Here is an 18,331-nt window from a genome sequence, read left to right as displayed (position 1 = left end):
CTTCAGATACAAGTTGTCAAATGTGTCGTAACAAGTTTAGTTTGAGAGAAATGTGTTCAGTTAATTGTTAATGGCTAAAAGGTCAAAATAAGTCCCAACAGATAAATACAAAAATGTCTGAAAACTGGACTTTAAGTGAACCATTTATTTATCTTTATGAGACACGAGATGTCACACACACACACACACACACACACACACACACACTTTTATTAGAAAATGAACACAAACTTCACTTTCTAATAAAAAGCCTCATCACATCAGCTTCCTAAGACGAGTAACTTCCACTGAGACCTTCAGTCCATGCAACGTCTTTAGGTGATGTATAATGTGCATCTTACATTTTCAACAATATGTTTGTGTTTTTATAAATATAAAGTCTTGTGTAAAGCTAAGAACAGTTCTGCACAACACAACACTAAAGCTGGAGCAGTTTTAAATAACGCTAAACGTGCACTAATACTTTTATTAAGTGTTTATAGATGTTACTTCTATGTGTTGATATACATTTTAATATTACTACTTTAAACTACATTTTGAAATCCTCACAGAAAAGTTGTTTGTTTTTCTTGATAAATGCCCAAAAACTTTTATTTAAATTGTTTTTCAACTCAATAACTGAAACAATATCTTGAGTTTGAGAAACACATACGTTGTATTTGTGACGCCCCCCCCCCCCCCCCTCAGATCTGTATGAACACTATTGTGAACTACGTTCTCTAAGCCGGCTGCTCGCTTTTTAACTTCAAACGCTCCACTGGCTCCACTTCACCACGGCCAAAGCGCCCACTTTTTGTGTTACACTTAATTAATTCCCCCTCAGCATAGGGGAAGTTTTGTGTGCAACACTGTATTAGTTCCCCCTCAGAAGCAACAATAAAATACAAGAGAACCCAAATATCTCAGGGCCCCTCATGTGAAACTGATCCTCTCTCCGCCTTTGGCGATTTTCTCCTCGCAACACCAAGAGCAGTGGGAGTCAACTTAACATGCATTAGGAGCAAATTGGTAAAGAAACATTCAAGCATGGGGAGGCAATAAGTAAAATATTTTCAAAGGGGGAGCGAGAGAAATGGAGACATTGCCTTAAGCCTCTGCTGAATATCTTGCAATTTCGCCCTCGTAGATGGCGAGCTCTTTATCGACCCGCGAGTGCGTTTTTGCATTTAACTTTTAACTCTCCTCCGCAGAGACGGACACGCTTCAAAATGGCCGCTGTGGATAAAGATTAAGTTTCTCTCACAGAACACAGAAACATTTTATGTGACGAGTGGACTTGTGTTTTAGATGTTGGGGAAGGAATTCAGGACTTTAGTAGCCCCCCCCCCCCTCCAGCTCCTGCATGGAGGAGGGCCGCTAGGAATGCTTTTTCGCTCCCCCCCCCCCTAGACTTTAGCAGCATGCACGTTCCTCAGCATTTCACAGGGCTTTGGGCCCTGGGAAAGCTGAGGCGGCCGGGAAAATCCTTAATCACTTTGGAATTACCCGTCGTTATGAGCGCTACCGGGGGTTTGACAGAGTGGCACCTCTCAGGAATCTCCTCGTGATCAGATCTTTACTGGGGAGTCCAGCGTGCTCATTTGTTTCACTGCGCTTTGTTGGATGGTTACATGGTTACAGAGAGGCGAGGGGATGAGATGGTAGCGGGGGCTGGGTCAGTGCGACTCACTGATAACAGAAAAATGGCTGCAAACGTGTAAAACACTTGAAACTCCTAATTTGCCGCAGGAACTTTCTGCACTTCTGCACGCCACCCTCCTTAAACAAGCACCACCTTCTCCTCCCTCTCGCTCTCCCCCCTCCTCACCCTCTCTCGCAGCCTCTCTTTGTCTCCCTCCTCCTCATCTCTCTCTCTCTTCCTCCCATATTTCTCTCTGTGCTCTTTGTTGCTCCACAGAGCTGAGGTCTTTGCCGGCGATTTCCACGCTCCATCTGTGGAATCCGTCATGGCTCCCTCGGCCCTTCACAGTGGAGGGCTGTCACCTGCCCCACGGGGGGGCATAAAGAGGCTCCGCAGAGGGCTTGGGGAGGTGGGGTAGCTGGGTGCACAGCCGGGGGGCATTCTACCCCTCCCCCGAAAGAAACACCCCCTTCCTCCAGAGGGAACTGTAAGAGCACCTGAGGGGCAACAGGGGCCGTTGTTGCCGATGTAAATGTCCCCACGGAGATAGTCTGTCGGGCATCTGTGGTGCGTTTTGTTGTTGTTGTTGTTGGTGGAAGCGTAGTACCCCCCCCCCCTCATGAGTCCCTGCTTCTCTCTTTACTCACTAAGAGATTTAAACCTTCTCTTCTCAGTGGTTCTTGTTGTCTTCAGGTGTTGAAATGTTTATTAAGATCCAACAGACGAATCAGAAAATGTTTTAACCGTTCCAAACTTCACTTTCTTATAAACGCATCAGCACGAGAAGAGCATTCAAATCTACTTCTGGACGCATGTCAAACGTAAAATCTGGATGAATCTCAAGTAAATGTGATCTGCTGCTTTGACATATTTGAACGTTTTAAGGGAAAAATCATAAGAAAGGTAAAATCTGCTGGTGTTACGTGTCAGCTTCACTGTGACGCTCAGGTGTAAATGCAACTTCTCTGGGTGATATCATGCAGATTAACGTGGCAGGGGATGAACATTCATGGGGTGTCGAGTGTTTTGGAGGCAAACTTGAAGGCGCAGCCTCCCCCGGAGCTCCACGCTCCCCACAGTTCTGGCTCTGGAGCTCATAAACACACAAAGGCTGCAGCACATGACCGCGTGCACACATGTCCACAGCGCTGGGCTTCCTCTGCTTCTACATACATTTCAAGGCAACGTTAATCGAGCTTGTCAGCCCTGAGGCGTCTCCACTTTAGCGTCCATTAACAGTGCTCTCCCTCCTCGCACGCCTTTCAGCGGGGTCAAGCAAACACACACACACACACACACACACACACACACACACACACACACAATACGTTCCAAAATGATCTTTGCAGCGATGAAACATAATGCTAAATCAGCATCAGGATATATTACCTCTCGTGCTGAGACAAAGAGGAGGAGAGGGAAGAGTAGAAACCTTTCCCCTGCTCCCCGGAGCTTTTCCAACCTTGTAAACCTGTGGTTTCAGAGTGCCCCGTTTGCCGTCATCGCCTCGCTATCCTGAAGATCTGATCACATCGATTTGGCACCGTCAAATAGCCTTAGCCAATCAAATTATCCACTCTAACCGTCGTATCGCTGCCTTCCTGTATACACATGCTATATCTTAAAATGCTGTATTTATAACCCCTGTAAACACTTTGACTTCACTCTGTATACTTCTGCTCCACCTCAGGTTAAAGGAGCATGGGGGGGGGAGAGGGGGGGACTCTTGTCAGTTCATCAAAATTTGAGAAAATATAACCCTTAAAAGGGTAAAATGATCTGAGCGAGCCTCGGCGAGATCGCCCGGGAGCCCAGGAGCATTAAGCCTCAGAATAAGAGAGGAGCAGTTGGAAGGGGTTAGAGGAGAAAAGAAAACTGTTTAATTTAACCAAAGCGAAGCCCCGAGAGGCGCACGGGGCCTGGGACCGCCAGCCAAAACAACCTCTGCGGAGCCAAGAAAGTCCAAAATGGATCCCACCGTGCAACGCCGTCCCAGGGAGGAGAAAACAAGGAGGAGAGGAAGGCGGAGAATGGAGGATTTAGCTGAAACAGGCTGTTGGAAAGACTTCGGCGTGGCTGTTTTCTTAGGGGGTGGGGAGTCGGAGGGGGACACAAAGGCTTAAATATGTCCACTGCGACATGAGACAGTACGCATTGAGCGTGTATGCAAGTGTGTGTGAGAGACAGATAGAGAGGGAGTGAAAGGGGATGTGTCAAACGTGGATTTCGGGACTTGGGGGGAATTAAGGGACCATATGTGGACTATTTACACCGCTCCTCGGACATCCCAGTAACTCTTTGGGGCTTTGGTTAATAGTGAGGGTAAATTGAGCCAATGACACGTCGCCCCCCCCAGTCCCGCCTTCTCACCACCTACCCCTCTCAAAAAAAAAACAACAAAACAAAAGGCAGAGGAGACAAACGCAGCATTTATTTTGGGCGGGCCGACCGTGCTGCTCCCATTCAGGAGCCGGGGGTCTAAGTGACTGGCGACTGCATTAAACAGTATATAGAAGTCAAGACAGGCAGATGCTGCGCCGGATAATGGCTTCACTGACAGCTTATGGACCCATCTGTGACTCTTTCTGCTGGCTTCAGAAAAGAAGATGGTGTGTGTGAGTGCATGTGGATTTCTGTGTGTGTATGCGGGTGGGAGGGGGTGGGGGGGGGGGGAGTTGAGGGCGAACTCACTTGACTTGCTAAGGAGGAGTTTCAACCTTCACAGCTGCCCTGGAGATGAGAGTGTGCCAGAGCTCTGTGTGTGTGTGTGTGTGTGTGTGTGTGTGTGTGTGTGTGTGTGTGTGTGTGTGTGTGTGTGTGTGTTATGCAAACTGTCGTCAGTCACAGCTTTGTTATGCAACAGAGAAATGCCACGGAGTCTGAGGCTGTCCGCTAAGAATTATGGGGGATGTCGAGGATGTCGGGTATCAGGAAGTGGTTACCTGCCATTTGTAGCTAAATGTGTTTCTAACCCTGTTTCCTGTGCAGCGCTGGGGGAGAGTGACCCTGTGACCCTGCAGTTCTTCTCTGTCAGCGGGGGCACTTGTTGAAACCCAACAAGGTGAGCCGTTAGCAGGTTCACTGTCAGTCTCAATTCTTTTAAAGGACAGTTTTATTTCTCTTAATAACGCCGTCTGCACCGACGCATTGGGGAATGATGCGAGGCCGTGGCCGGCACAGAAGCCGTCCATGCGAACGGCAGTTCTCCTGAAGTAAAGCAAGAAATCTGCTTTTTCTTTATGCAACACAATAAGATGCAGTGAGGCGTCCAGAACAGCAGTAATGCTGCATAATGCTGCATTCATGTGACGTGGGTGAGGGGAGATGTGAGTTTCCTACATTTTGCCTCAACTTTCAGATGGTAAATATTACTAAGGAACTCCTGGTTTGGCAGAGAATCCATATTTAAAGACGGAAATACCTGTAATCAAGTTGTACAGAGCGGCACATTCATTCAGACAGCCGGAGCAAAACTGATTCTTTTCATGGCACACTGCACGTTGTAGCCGTCGCTGCAGAGCTCCGACACCGCCGGGGCGATGGAGTGCGAAACCACAAACTCTATGTCTGCTTGGTGCCTTCAAGTTTGAGAGTGTGCACATCACAAAAGATATTCCCACACGGCGTACAGCATAAACACACATTTTAAGCCTCTTTCCCCGACACGACACAAAAGCCTGGGGGCTAATTAGTTAACAAAGCTCTGAATGAAAGTCAGGCTTCATCAGTCAGCTGATTGACAGCTGCCTGTCCCCCCCATCAGCCGCACATAGATGCTGCATTTACTGGCCTCTGCAAACTTTGACACTCAACCCTAACCCTGATGCACACACACACACATGTGCACACACACACACACACACACACACACACACACACATATTAAAAAATGCTTGCAAACATGCAGACAGATGCACGCACTCACATTCTTCCTAACTTTCTCAGAAACACACACAAACACACTCATGCACATTAAAAAACAACCTCTCCCCCCCCCTCTTTCCCCCCAGCTGTTGTGCCTATAGTGCATACTTGCAGCAGATAAAGAGGGGCCTTATTCTAAGGCGAGCCATTCTACTTGACCTTCGCTGGGCCTTTTCACTCTTTCACTCCCTTCAAACCGTCTTTGGGGCTCGCTCACTCTCAGCTCAATGTGGCTAGTCCATCACGGGTGAAGGCTGGGGCGCTACAGCGGGTCTTGAAGGGGGAATACCCCAAATACCCCCTGCCCCCTACACACACACACACACACACACACACGCACAAGCCCCCCTCCCCTCTCAGAAATCACCCTGACTTCAAAGTTGGTGTGCATTCATTAATTGCCCTTTGAATTGATATCAGAGGGTCACAATAAGAGTGTGAAAGGAAAAAGAGGCTTTAATGAAGCATAGAGCGGCCATTCATTTGCAGATAACTATGTTTTCATGCTTGAATAGTCATCATGCATGGGCTTATTAGAAAAAACTCACGAGAGAGGGAGGAGTGCGGGATGAGGAGAGCGGGCCGGGGAGACGGAGGGAGCCTCGGGGTAGAGGAGAGTGATTTGGTGCTCGCCACTTGGCCCTCGTGCCCCCTTTCGCCCTCGTGCCCAGTGACTCTCTGAGTGACACATTCATTCTCTCAGCGCACAGACAGAGCCCTCTTCTCCACACTTGGCTCAGACCAGTAATAGCCAACAGCTATTATAAGATCCAATCAACAGCTTGTTGGTTCTGTCCTCGTCAGATTGGATGATACAGAAACGTCTAAATAATAATAATAATCTAAAGCTTCATTTTTACCATTATCGGCTCGTTTGGGCGTCCAAAGTGTGCAAACAGACAGAGGAAGCATGAAACAGCATGTTGCTCCAGATATTATATATATTATATTATATTCTGACTTACTGAAATCATTACAATTAAATATATTCAAAGTAGATTATTCTTTGTTCACAAATCTTTTATGAACTTTGCTTATAGTTTATTATTATTATAGCTTCAAAAGCTAAACATTTATTTAGCAAGCAAAACATTTAATAATGGGAAGAATATGTAGAAAACTGTTATTTACAAAAGTTCTAACAATAAACACTTTCTGAAGATCACAAACAGCTGATTAGTTTCCAAATATTTTGATCGTCGATTTGAGCAATTTTTTAAAGAACAAAAGTCAGAATTCTCTGATTTCAGCGTCTGAAATGTGAAATCTTGTGGTTCCTTTAATCCTCTGTGACAGTGAACTGAATATCTTTGAGTTGAGGAGAAAAGCAGACGACATCTTGGACTTTGGGAAACACTGATGGACATTTCATAGAGAACTGATGGAGTGAGAAAAGCAAAACAATCGAGCTCATTATTCATTTAGAAACATAATAATGTGCAACTGCAAACATATAAAAGCACTTCAGTTCAGTGAACGTTGCAGTCTGAGAGCTTCAAAGTTCTTCAGATAACAGCTGATGTGCAGAAATTATAGTCTGTCTCTTGCAAACAGCATCCTCTGCACACACACACACACACACACACACACACACACACACACACACACACACACTGCTCCCATTCTCTGCCTCCACCTCTGCTCCCTGGCTTCTTCCTATCGCTCCTCTCGTTCCTCTCCTCCGCCCTGGCACCGGTCCAGTGTGTGCCCACATATTACATCTGCAGCACGCCATCCTTCACCCCGAGTGAGCAGAGAGAACCCAAGTTCTTCATTCACTCGCATTATTTACACAAACAAAGTCCTACTCCGTTTCTGTGACAAAGCCAGCTAAATCTTTATGGCTCTTTCATGTATTGTGTGCTCACGGTTCCCTTTTGTCCCCCGGCCATTGGCCCGGGCCCTGGATACAATGAGCCCGGGGGAATGGAGGCAGATTGAAGGAATGCGCCTCAATAAACCTAATTATGACATGATGACTGCGCTCACCATGGTAGAGGTTTTTCAAAGATCCTGGGCTTATTCAATTAGCCCTTTCCAGGATCCCCTTTCACCAAATAAAGTTATCCCTTTGACTGTTTGCATTGCAGAGTGGAATGTGTGTGTGTGCATGTGTGTGCACGTGTGTGTGCATGTGTGTGTGCATGTGTGTGTGTGTGTGTGTGCACACGGCCGGCCTAAATGGAAATGTATCGGCCCTCAACAAGGCTCCTCTGTATTATCTGGTTAATTTCACCTAACTAAGTATGGACTCCTAAAGATACACTGTGAACATGTGCAGCAGGGGGGGGGGGGGGGGGGCGGGACACCGTGACTGTTTTAATCATTAACTTTGTCTCCAGGGTTAATTACTCTGACGCTGGGAGCTACAGGCCTGGAGGGCCAACGTAATGCCAGATATATCAATATTTGATAGAACATGGAGAAGGGGGGGGGGGGGTCTTTCTTTATTTTTGTTTTTAACTTTATTTTTGTAATGGAATTCATAAGAAAACGTGAATGTGAAAAGGTTCCTTTACATTACATCTTAATGACTTTCTATATTAAATGAGCGACAGGCTGTGAACACGTGATGTAAACACTCACTGGGAATAATAACGTATTATATATATTATATTATATATATAGTATTCCTCTGAGAAGGTACAACATGCACTGGTGTTATTGTGATGTTGGTGTAATTTAATGTGAGCATAATATAACTTAATATATCTTCTATCAAAGTTACAATATATGTTGTCTACAGCTTCAATTAAAAAGATGAAGGTGGGGCCCAAAATAACGAGTTTAAACATGTTTAAATTTAGAATTAGCAACTGATAGATGCTGCAATAATTTGTCAGGCATGACATTTTGAAATTGTATCTAAATATACTTAGAATTAAACCGCAAAAGGTCAATAAAAGAGTTTAATTAGAAACCTTCTGGAACTTGTGGACTGACTTTCCTTTGTGCGCTCCGGAGGATGGAGCGGGCTGTGCGCCGCGGGCTGAGAAACACAGAGAGAGGAGGAAACAGAGGGAGAGGGGCGGTGAGGCTCTCCAGATGAAAGTCAGATGAAATAAAAGAGTCGATTTAATCTGCTTGAAGAGATTTGGGGAGCAAGTGGTGGAGAAGGGAGGAGGCGGCGGAGCGGGGAGGAGGAGGGGGGAGTTCTCGGAGTAGTGCGCAGCGCAGGACGGGTGTCCGGGGCCCCTATTGTGAAGCTGCGCTCCGGGCCAGACCGGGGCTCTCCGGGGAGAACATTGGTCCCCATTCACCAAAACCACTCTTTAATACACTCCCTCCGTCATTAAATGTGACATAGCACAATATCGACATCATTTAGAGGACATTATTAATGTTCGCGGGGGCACGGCCGAGACTCTTCAAAGAATCAATAATAGATCATGAGTTACAGGATGGACGGCTCAGTATTATTAGCATCATGCGAGGAGGAGGCCACTTTGTTTTGTTGGCCAATTACAGTCTGAGTATTATGACAAACAGAGCAATTAGGCTTCATCAAAAGCGGCTGACAGCTGACAGTGTTGCCTTTTCTGTTTTTAAACTCTGACATTAAATGCAACGCGACACCAAGAAAAACAAAACAGAGTTCACATGAAGCAGTTGGATTAATGTCACTTTACTTTGAAGAGTTTTTATTTATTTTTTAAACTTTTTTATAAAATCAAAAGTCAAAATAAAAAGTTAAATTAACTTTTGTTTAAATAAATACTCCACATAATATCTAAATGATTCCTAAATCTCAATCACATTCCACATTTTACTTTAAAAATCACACATCTTGCCTATTTGTGCGCGCGTGCACGGGGTGTAAACTCTCGTGTGCGCAGGTTTTGTGGACGAGCACGCATCCTTCAGGGCAGTACGTGAGTGGATTTCAGAGGCCTCAATTGTCATTCTGAATGGCAGTGGGCTTCTTTAGCCGACCCCAAAAGGAAACATTTTGTAGGTGAAAACGGCCATTTTCTGTCGGTGAACGCGCCTCTCAACCTGCAGTCCCTGAATAATTCATCTTCATTGCGGCCTCTTCGTGTGTTTTGTCGGGCTTTTCTGTGGAGAAGCTTTTCTCTCTGACTGAATTATAAACAGGTTGCCTTCTTCTTCTTCTCCTTCTTCTTTAGCGGCGGCCAAAGCTGTTTCCAAGCTGGCCTTTTGTCCGCGCGCAGCCCAAGCGTGAGCCCCAAATAGACTCTCGCGCCTTTGTCTCCCAAGTTCATCCTTGAGCGTCCCGTTGTGCGCGCGAGGCGTGTCTTTGTGAGGAGTTTGAAACCGTTGAACAAATGTTTGATCAACTCATCTGGGGGACATTTTGTCTCCTTTATCTGTCCTGCGCTGTGTGACTGCAGCGGGACAGAGGAGGTGATGCTCGGATACATGTTGACGTTGCGCTGCTTAAACTGTTTTAATAACGAGGAAAGAGAAGTGAAACCGCTGCAGACATGTTGAAACAACATGTTTTAATCTCCGCTGATAGATGTTTAAGTGAAGTGGAATATTTCGACAGCCTTTCTAAACTTTAGCTCCAATAAAACAAGCTCTGAATTGGCTGAGGGGGAATTGGCACAGCTATCAGCACCTCCAGTGTTTTCCAGGAATTACCCTGCCCCATTTCAATCTAGCTGTCACACACTGAGCCCAATGAAAAGTGTAAATGAACTTCTCCAGAGTGAAAAGAAAAATGTTTAAAGTGATTGCATCCAGCCAGTGCAGGATGACGAGCACCCCGAAGAAGGATCCATTCTGGACTTAAAGCGTGAAGCGGTTCCGCTGAGATCAATGTGCAGAAAGTAAAGTAATGACACACAATGTGCAGAAAGTAAAGTAATGACACACAATGTGCAGAAAGTAAAGTAATGACACACAATGTGCAGAAAGTAAAGTAATGACACACAATGTGCAGAAAGTAAAGTAATGACACACAGTGTGCAGAATGCAATACAAAGTGCCTCAAACCGCTTTTAAATCTGCAGTCAGGCTTCTGTCTGTGACGCACTGGTGGAAATGAACAAATATGTTTTACTGCTTATCTTGCAAAACAGCCTTTGACCACTTTAGTTTCCAAAAACACGCGGATTTATCCTATATTTTAAAATCTTTAAAGTCTTTTAGCAGAAGGGGAATGTATGTTCTTAATACACAGGAAGAAACTTTCTGATTCGTTTCGAAAAATCACTTAAACAAACTTCATGTGGGTACATTACATGCGAACTCGTTTAAAAAGAACTAAAACAGCTCAACGTGCAGTGAAAAGTAATTTAGATTTCATCTCTTGTTTAATAAAGAACACGTGTGTGTGTGTGGGACTGAAAGGTGCAGGTGGTCACGTCTTACGGACACTCATAAAAATGGATTTGTTGCGTAAAATAATAAACTGCCTCTCAAGCAAAGCAACTGTGTATTAAACCATTCCAGCTGAAGAAAGTGGATTTATAACTTCTCTTTGTAAGTTAATCTTTAATATGTGCATCCTAATGTGCAGAGCCTTCATGCACACTGCTGAACATACACACCCGCGCTGCACCATCACCTGCTGTTTGATTTACGGTATGGCCTCATGGGAAAAGCATTAGCACGAGAGATATGGTCGATAAAGAATTCCTAACAAAGGACGACACACACTCTCCACCCCCACCCAACAACTTTACAGCATGCTGAAGCTCCACAGAGAACACTCACACTGGAATACAACCTCGTAACCATCAACAGGTTGGAGAGTCTCCAGGAACATTTCATTCCTCTATCATTTAATTCACAAAATGACCCCCCCATTAGAGAAGAGAGGTGGATAAATAGCTCGGGGAAGTTTCACTTCCCTAAAAAATGATAATAAAAAGCGTCCCATGTGGACTCACTGAGACGATATCTGATCAGACTGCTTCTCTGCGCACTGATGTGTGTGTGAGGTGTGTGTGAGTCACTGATATGAAAGCGCGACAGCCACAAGAAGTTTACTCACATCTGTCTCCTAAGATGCCTTCGATGCTGTGTTTGGCCCTCCGGTCGCTCTCCTCCAACTCTTTCCTCTCCATTTCCTCTTCATCCTCCTCTTCGTCGCCTTTCCCCCCGAACTTACTGCGCATCGTGCGGCTGATGGAGCTCACTGCAAAAGTTCGTTCACAAATTATAAAAGTCAAACTTTTCCTTTCTTTGCTTAAAGTATTTATACAAAGTATTAATTAACCGCTTTACAATATGAGAAAATATAAAATATAAAATATAACCTTCGCTGTTCATCTGAAATAAATATGATTGTAAATAAAGTTTAATAAAAACTCTGAAAGAACCGCAGATCTGTGAAAGGCAGATTTACTGTGATACTCATTTTAAAAATAATTACAATAATAAATAAACATTGTTTAATAGGCTATATGATAATATGGTCAACGTAACATTTTATAGATTATAAAGAACATGTGAACAAATATATATTTAATAATTATTTAAAGAATAATAATAATAATAATAATAATAATAATAATAATAATAATAATAAATAAACATTTTCGAGGAGGCTATGTGAGAAAAAGGTCGAAATTAAATGTTATAGAATATAAAGAATGAAGTACACATGAAAAAATAAAATATATTAATAATAGCCTAATATAAATAATAATATTATTAATATTATTAATATTATTAATAATACTAATACTATTAATATGTTGATTAATTCATGTCTGCCCTTTTGTACCTGAAGGAACGTTGTTGCGGTCACATATCCCATCCTTCAGTAATTTATCCCGAATCTCCCAGCTAAACATACCCGGGTTTTCCCGCTTGTATTCTTCTATTCTCTTCTCTACGTCCGGCGTGGTCCCCTGCTTCAGAAGGTCACAAGAGTCGCAGTGTTTATTCACTTTGTTGTGGCCCTGGGGGGCTCAACGCATTGTCTCTAAAGGCTACAACTTTAAAACCAACAAAGTTTGTTAACAATTTAATATGAATTAATAGCAACCTTATTTAGATATTGTACAATTATGCATTTGCTAATATTGCTGCAAAGCCTCTCTGGTCCATACCTTGGGTTTGCTTCCCCCGATGGCCCCGGGTCTGATGGAGCCGGTCTCCTGGTACCGGCACAGGATTTTGGACACGCAGCCGTGGGAGACCCGGAGCTGCCGGGAGATGACACACGGCCGGACGCCGTGATGCGCCATCTCCACGATCTTGTGTCGGATGTGGTTGGGCAAAGGTCTGCCGTTGATGAACACTCCTCCGAGCTGGTTCACACGGCCTTGACCCAACGGGGTAGAAACTAAATATAATAAAACATATGAGAGGAAGGTGTCACCACAGTGGTCCCGCGCAGGTTGTTACAGTTATATGAACTGAATACACCAATAACAACATATTACATTTCTGCTGATAATAAAAGTTTTGATTATTAAATTTTTACACAACATGTTATGAAAGAATCCAATTGAACTTATTTATTAAATAATATAAAGTGAACAGCCTAATTGTTTTGTATAGCCTGCAAAAAAGGTCTGTTGCAAAAATTGTGAGAACAATATATTACTAAAAAACAAAAAGATGAATACATTACAGAAAATGTGAGTTGAGCTCCTAAAATAAAAGCTGTGCGTCTTGTAACTGCACACTTTGTGTTTCTAACACGAGGGTTTGTGCAGGACTGCTCTGTGCAGCTCTGTGAAGCACTGAAAACAACATTTCTTCATCCAACATCCAGGGCTTCCTTTTGGCAAATGTGATGCTTTACCTTCCAGGGGGAAGCCACTGCGGGGGTAGTTCTGAGCCAGCGTAGGTCGCATCATCCTGGGTATTGACCCCGCCAACGCAGTCATTACCTCCAGCTCCCCGGTGACGGTATACCTCCTCCTAACGGGGAGGCTGCTGCTCCAGCACCGTGTTTGCAGCAGCAGGTCGAGGTTGAAATCGCCTGCGACGAAGCTTTCCTGGAAGTTAGCCTCTGTTGTTAGCCGCCGCCGGGCCGCAGCCGAGCACCAGGGTCCCGGGACAGGAGTCAGATGTGACGACAAGAAGAAGGATCTTTTGGGATGTTAAAAAGAGTTAGTTTCTCAGTTTCCTCGGGTTTATTCGCCAGAAGTGGAGTTCTTGTAAATATGTCTGCTAAGGAGGACGAAAATATTGTTGTTGTTGTTGTTTGTTGACACCGGTTCAAAGTGAGAGGAGACCTGTCAAAAGTAGCGGAGCTCTTCTCTGTCCCCGTCGGCGCTCCCGGCTGTGATTGGTCGAGACGGTGCACCCGGTACGCAGTGGGGCGCGGGGATTGGCTGAGGCTGGAAACTTTCGTCCAATCAGAGACGCTGTCACAGGAAGGGAACAGGGGCGTCGATTCACAAAAACACGACAGAGTGCCTGCATGTCCCGTTTAACATCCAGAACGTCGAGAAAAGATGAGTTTGAACTCCAGGGAGGAAAGTGGAGCAGCACCTGAGGACTGACGAAGTAGCATTATTTGGTTAATTTGGTAAATGATTAGTTTTTCCAAACTGTTTTGCACAGACACGCTGGTCCTGATGTGAGCTGTGTCCAGTACATTACTGTCCATGAATCATATGTCGCCTCTATTCTAAATAAATCAATAAAACGTCTCCACGTACCAGACTCAGAATCACCGTTTACAGAACTCTCAATGTGCAGCTCGGAACAAAGACACGTAGAGGTACAGGATAGACTAGTGTGTATACAAGTACAATATGTGGATATAAATGCAAAGTTACCAACAATCAAAGACAAATAAAACATCTACAAGCCAATTAGGTCAAGTGTTCCGTAAGTTGTAAAATGGAAACCCAACATGTGTTGTAATGCAACACACACAACACACACACACACATGTATATCCTGCTGCTCGGACATCTTGCTTCTTTATATTTGTAAGAGGTGGAACAAATACTAGAAAACACTTTGTAGTCTAAAACAGCAGCAGCAATAAGCAAAACCTTAAATAATATAATAAAACAACGAACAACGGAACATTTAGAATAATGTGATTATTGCTGAGCTTGTGTCACGTGAGGGTTATTTATTTTTGTTGCGTTATATTTGATGTCCATGACATGTGACATCTGGATCTATAGATCCACAGATAGAAGAGTTTATTCCACATACAGCACAGACTTTTATAGTGTTATTCAATTTCGCTTATAAAGTCATAATAAAACCAAACCTGGATTCTGGTCTTGTTTAATACAGCAGTCTTATAAAAAACCCAAACTTGTGATTTTTTGCAGATATTTACGCAAAATTGATTCAAACAAACGAACAAAAAGATTTTCTTCTGCCAATCTGAGCGTTTTATCATCTGCACACTGTTTTAATGCATGCCATCGCACACGACCCCTAATTTGTTTCCACCCCGTGGCCTCATATATGACACAAATGGTGCTAAAGTGTGTGCACCTCGAGGAATTTATTGTGGTTTTCAGACTGAGCACCAGCCAGCAGAGAAGTGTCTGAAGGGGGACGTGCGCCACAGCAGGGTACGACGCCAGGGCGGCCGTAAAGCCCGTCTAGCTCTGCGCCACTAAAGACACGCGGGTGTATTTTAATCCCAACATGTCTAATAATCAATACGGTCACCTCCCTAAACATACAGAGGAGCGAGGAGTTGGTTCTTTTAGAAGCTCAGCCACGGGCCCCTCTCGGTGGGTATCTCGGGTCAGAGCATCCTGCACAGGTTCCGCGACGTCACTGTCCATCATCCGAACAAAGGCAACTCCATCCTCACTCTGTTAGCATGTTGATTGTTTGCACTGATGCACAAACATATATGTTTTATTGTTAGTGTACTTGATGTCTGCAGCAGCTGCTGCGCGGACTCTTCCTCGCGAGGGGAGGGTTTCAGGTTCAGGACAACAAAAAAACGTTCCGAGGAGAAGAGTTGGAAATATGTTTTCTGCCTCTGCAAAGAAAACCCTGAAACCTTTGTGCGACTCATGCAAACTACCCCCCCCCCCAGCACCTGATCAGCCCTTTCATGTGTCACCCCCGCTCACCTATGGGCCCAACGGGGTCCCCGTCATCCACCTTAATGTGCGCAGAGAAGAGATGTCCCACAGGTTAAGTAGGTTTCAATTAACATTCGTCTCTTTTAGTTGCTTTGGAAGAAAACGCACTTCAAATGTTGACTTTACTGTCAAAAAACGCGCGTGCACAATAGGTGGACGCTGGGTTTAAAATAAGCAGGGCTCGCGGGGGTCTTTCACCTGCTGGGAGGATGACATTATCTCCAGGCGGAGGATTAATATCATGAATGAATCCTGAAAGTTGTCATAACAAAGTTTCAACGGCAGGAAACGTTTGTTTTTACATTTGTAATAAACCTCATTATAATATATATATATATATAGATATATAGATATATATATATAGATATATATATTATATATATAAATATATATAATATATATATATAATATATATATAATATATATATATATATATAATATATATATATAATATCTATAATATATATCTATATATATATATATATATATATCTATATATATATATATATATATATATATATATATATATATATATATATATTAATAAAAAGGATTAGTGTGTGTGAGTAATATTCCGAGAAGGGAGACACGTCAGTGTTTACCCGGGACAACGTGACGCTTCGGGAGTGTCCGTGCTCTTATTGAAATGTGATATTACAAGAAGAAGGAAAACCGAGGGGGGCAAATGGAAAACAGAGACAGGCATGATGCATACCTCCGAGCTTCTTTCGTTTTTAAAGCGACACTGAATCTCCGTGTCCAATCCATTACCGGAGGATGAAACTCAGTCAGAAATGTCGCTTGATGAGAAATAAATGAGTTGCATCACAAGCTGCGCGAGGAGGTTATTCACAAACACACATTTATCAAATCAATTAGTTTATCAGTGTAATACTTCATACCCAGATACATAAGCATTTAAATAGCTGTATAATAATGTATCTTGTGACTTTACTTTATCCCTTTTAACATTGTAATACTTTATAGTGATGCACATTGTGCTTCATATTTAGTGTTGTGTATTATTTCATTCATAAGTTAATATAGTTAATATCCAGGTCTGTAAGAAATATTTAATGTTTTAATTCTTAGGAAGAATACATTACAGTCCGACATCGAAATATTATTGAAGTAAAAATACTGTGTATAAGAATTAGCCTACGTTAAGTATCACAATTAATTTAATTTAATACCCTTTTAAAGAGTCATTTTGATCATATAAAGTTATTATCGGAATATTATAATTAGTTGTACAATTATAGTATTTTATTAGATTTAATAACTTGAGTAGAGCTCATCTTAACAACACAGTTTAATCTATAGTTTAATAGTAGGCTTTGTTTTATGTATAAAATCATGAGAGGAAAAGGAGCTGACTAACTGTAAAATAAATATATCTTATTGTGCAACATTTCCCTTTTTAAAAGTGGAATTATAAAGCTGCATGAAAATGGAAATACTCCAGTAAAGTACCTTTAAAGCTGTACGTACGTAACCCACACATAGGCCTAATTTATACTTTTAAAATACTAAAATATATGTTTTACTAGCTAGTTATAGGCGCAACACAGATGTCTAATGAGCAGCATTCATTAGCTCAGCATCCTTACACAAACACGTCATTTTGTTTGTAGTGTCATGGCGCATTTGTAAACATGCCTGAAACTATTTTCCATGAATCAGTGTAACTGTAGCTGATTGATAAATACAGCCAGCGCAGATACAATAGGCTTTAGTGTTGTCTGACCAACATGAGAATATGAAAGAGGAGGGAGCTGCATGTGTGACAGCTTTAATTTATGGTGCATGAAACTTCTGGTCCTGAATAGTAACCAGTAATTAGATGGCGATTATCTATTCTGTTGAAGGGGGGGGGGGGGTTGTAGCTGAATGGCTTGATTTATATTAACTTAAAAGGGAGCCTTGTACAGGTTAACATCTGTGATATTAACATATTGAAACATGTATTTACTTTTAATCAAGTTTTAGCCACCAGAGGTTTACACAGCCAGACCCTCATGGTAGCTTTTCACTTCTTTTTTTTAATAGCATGTAGTATTCTTTGTCCACCACTGGGGGGCAGATGTGATGCACAGGTAGCAGTGACACACTGGTTTTATAGCCAACATGTGACTCCTATTAAAACACTGTTTTATATATAATTTTATAGTTTCATATATATATATATATATTTCAAAGAGAAGTATGGGTAAATATATATTTTATTAGTATATATATATATTATATATATTTCATATATAAGATATAATTTTCATATATATATATATATATATTATATTTATAGGTATATATATATAATATATATATAATATATATATATATATATATGATATATATATTTTATATATTTTCATATATATATATATATATATATATATTTTATATATATATATATATTTTCATATATATATTTTATATATTTTCATATATATATATATATATATATTTTCATATATATTTCATATATTTTCATATATATATATATTTTATATATATATATATATTTTCATATATATATATTTTTTTTCATATATATTTTCATATATATATATATTTTCATATATAAATATATATATAAAATATATATATGAAATATATAAAATATATATGTGAAAATATATATATTTTATATATGAAAATATATATATGAAAATATATAAAAGATATATATTAAATATATAAAATATATATATAAAATATATATATATATATATTACTATAACAGACTAAATAAATAAAATACAACTATGACCGCCACTGATAT

At 41.8% G+C, this 18,331-nt stretch overlaps 1 protein-coding gene across 7 annotated transcripts in view; it reads right to left on the bottom strand.

Annotated features, from left to right (window-relative positions):
• pax3b (paired box 3b) overlaps nucleotides 1-13,676 on the bottom strand; it is a 24,773-nt gene extending 11,097 nt beyond the window's left edge. For 2 of the 7 annotated variants that reach the window (XM_029446303.1, XM_029446301.1), the window contains exons 1-4: nucleotides 13,272-13,676; nucleotides 12,571-12,806; nucleotides 12,243-12,372; nucleotides 11,508-11,651 (exon numbers count right to left, since the gene is read on the bottom strand). In XM_029446303.1, the coding sequence (XP_029302163.1) occupies nucleotides 11,508-11,651; nucleotides 12,243-12,372; nucleotides 12,571-12,806; nucleotides 13,272-13,356 (595 nt within the window). In that variant the 5' untranslated portion in view covers nucleotides 13,357-13,676. Of the gene's footprint in view, nucleotides 1-11,507; nucleotides 11,652-12,242; nucleotides 12,373-12,570; nucleotides 12,807-13,097; nucleotides 13,226-13,271 lie in introns of those variants that run through there. The other 5 variants (XM_029446307.1, XM_029446304.1, XM_029446302.1 and 2 more) reach the window with 4 other exon arrangements.
• Between the last annotated feature and the right edge of the window lie 4,655 nt (nucleotides 13,677-18,331).

Source organism: Cottoperca gobio, chromosome 13 (assembly GCF_900634415.1).
Source record: "Cottoperca gobio chromosome 13, fCotGob3.1, whole genome shotgun sequence".
Lineage (NCBI taxonomy): Eukaryota > Metazoa > Chordata > Actinopteri > Perciformes > Bovichtidae > Cottoperca > Cottoperca gobio.
This window is presented reverse-complemented; position numbering and strand designations above follow the sequence as displayed.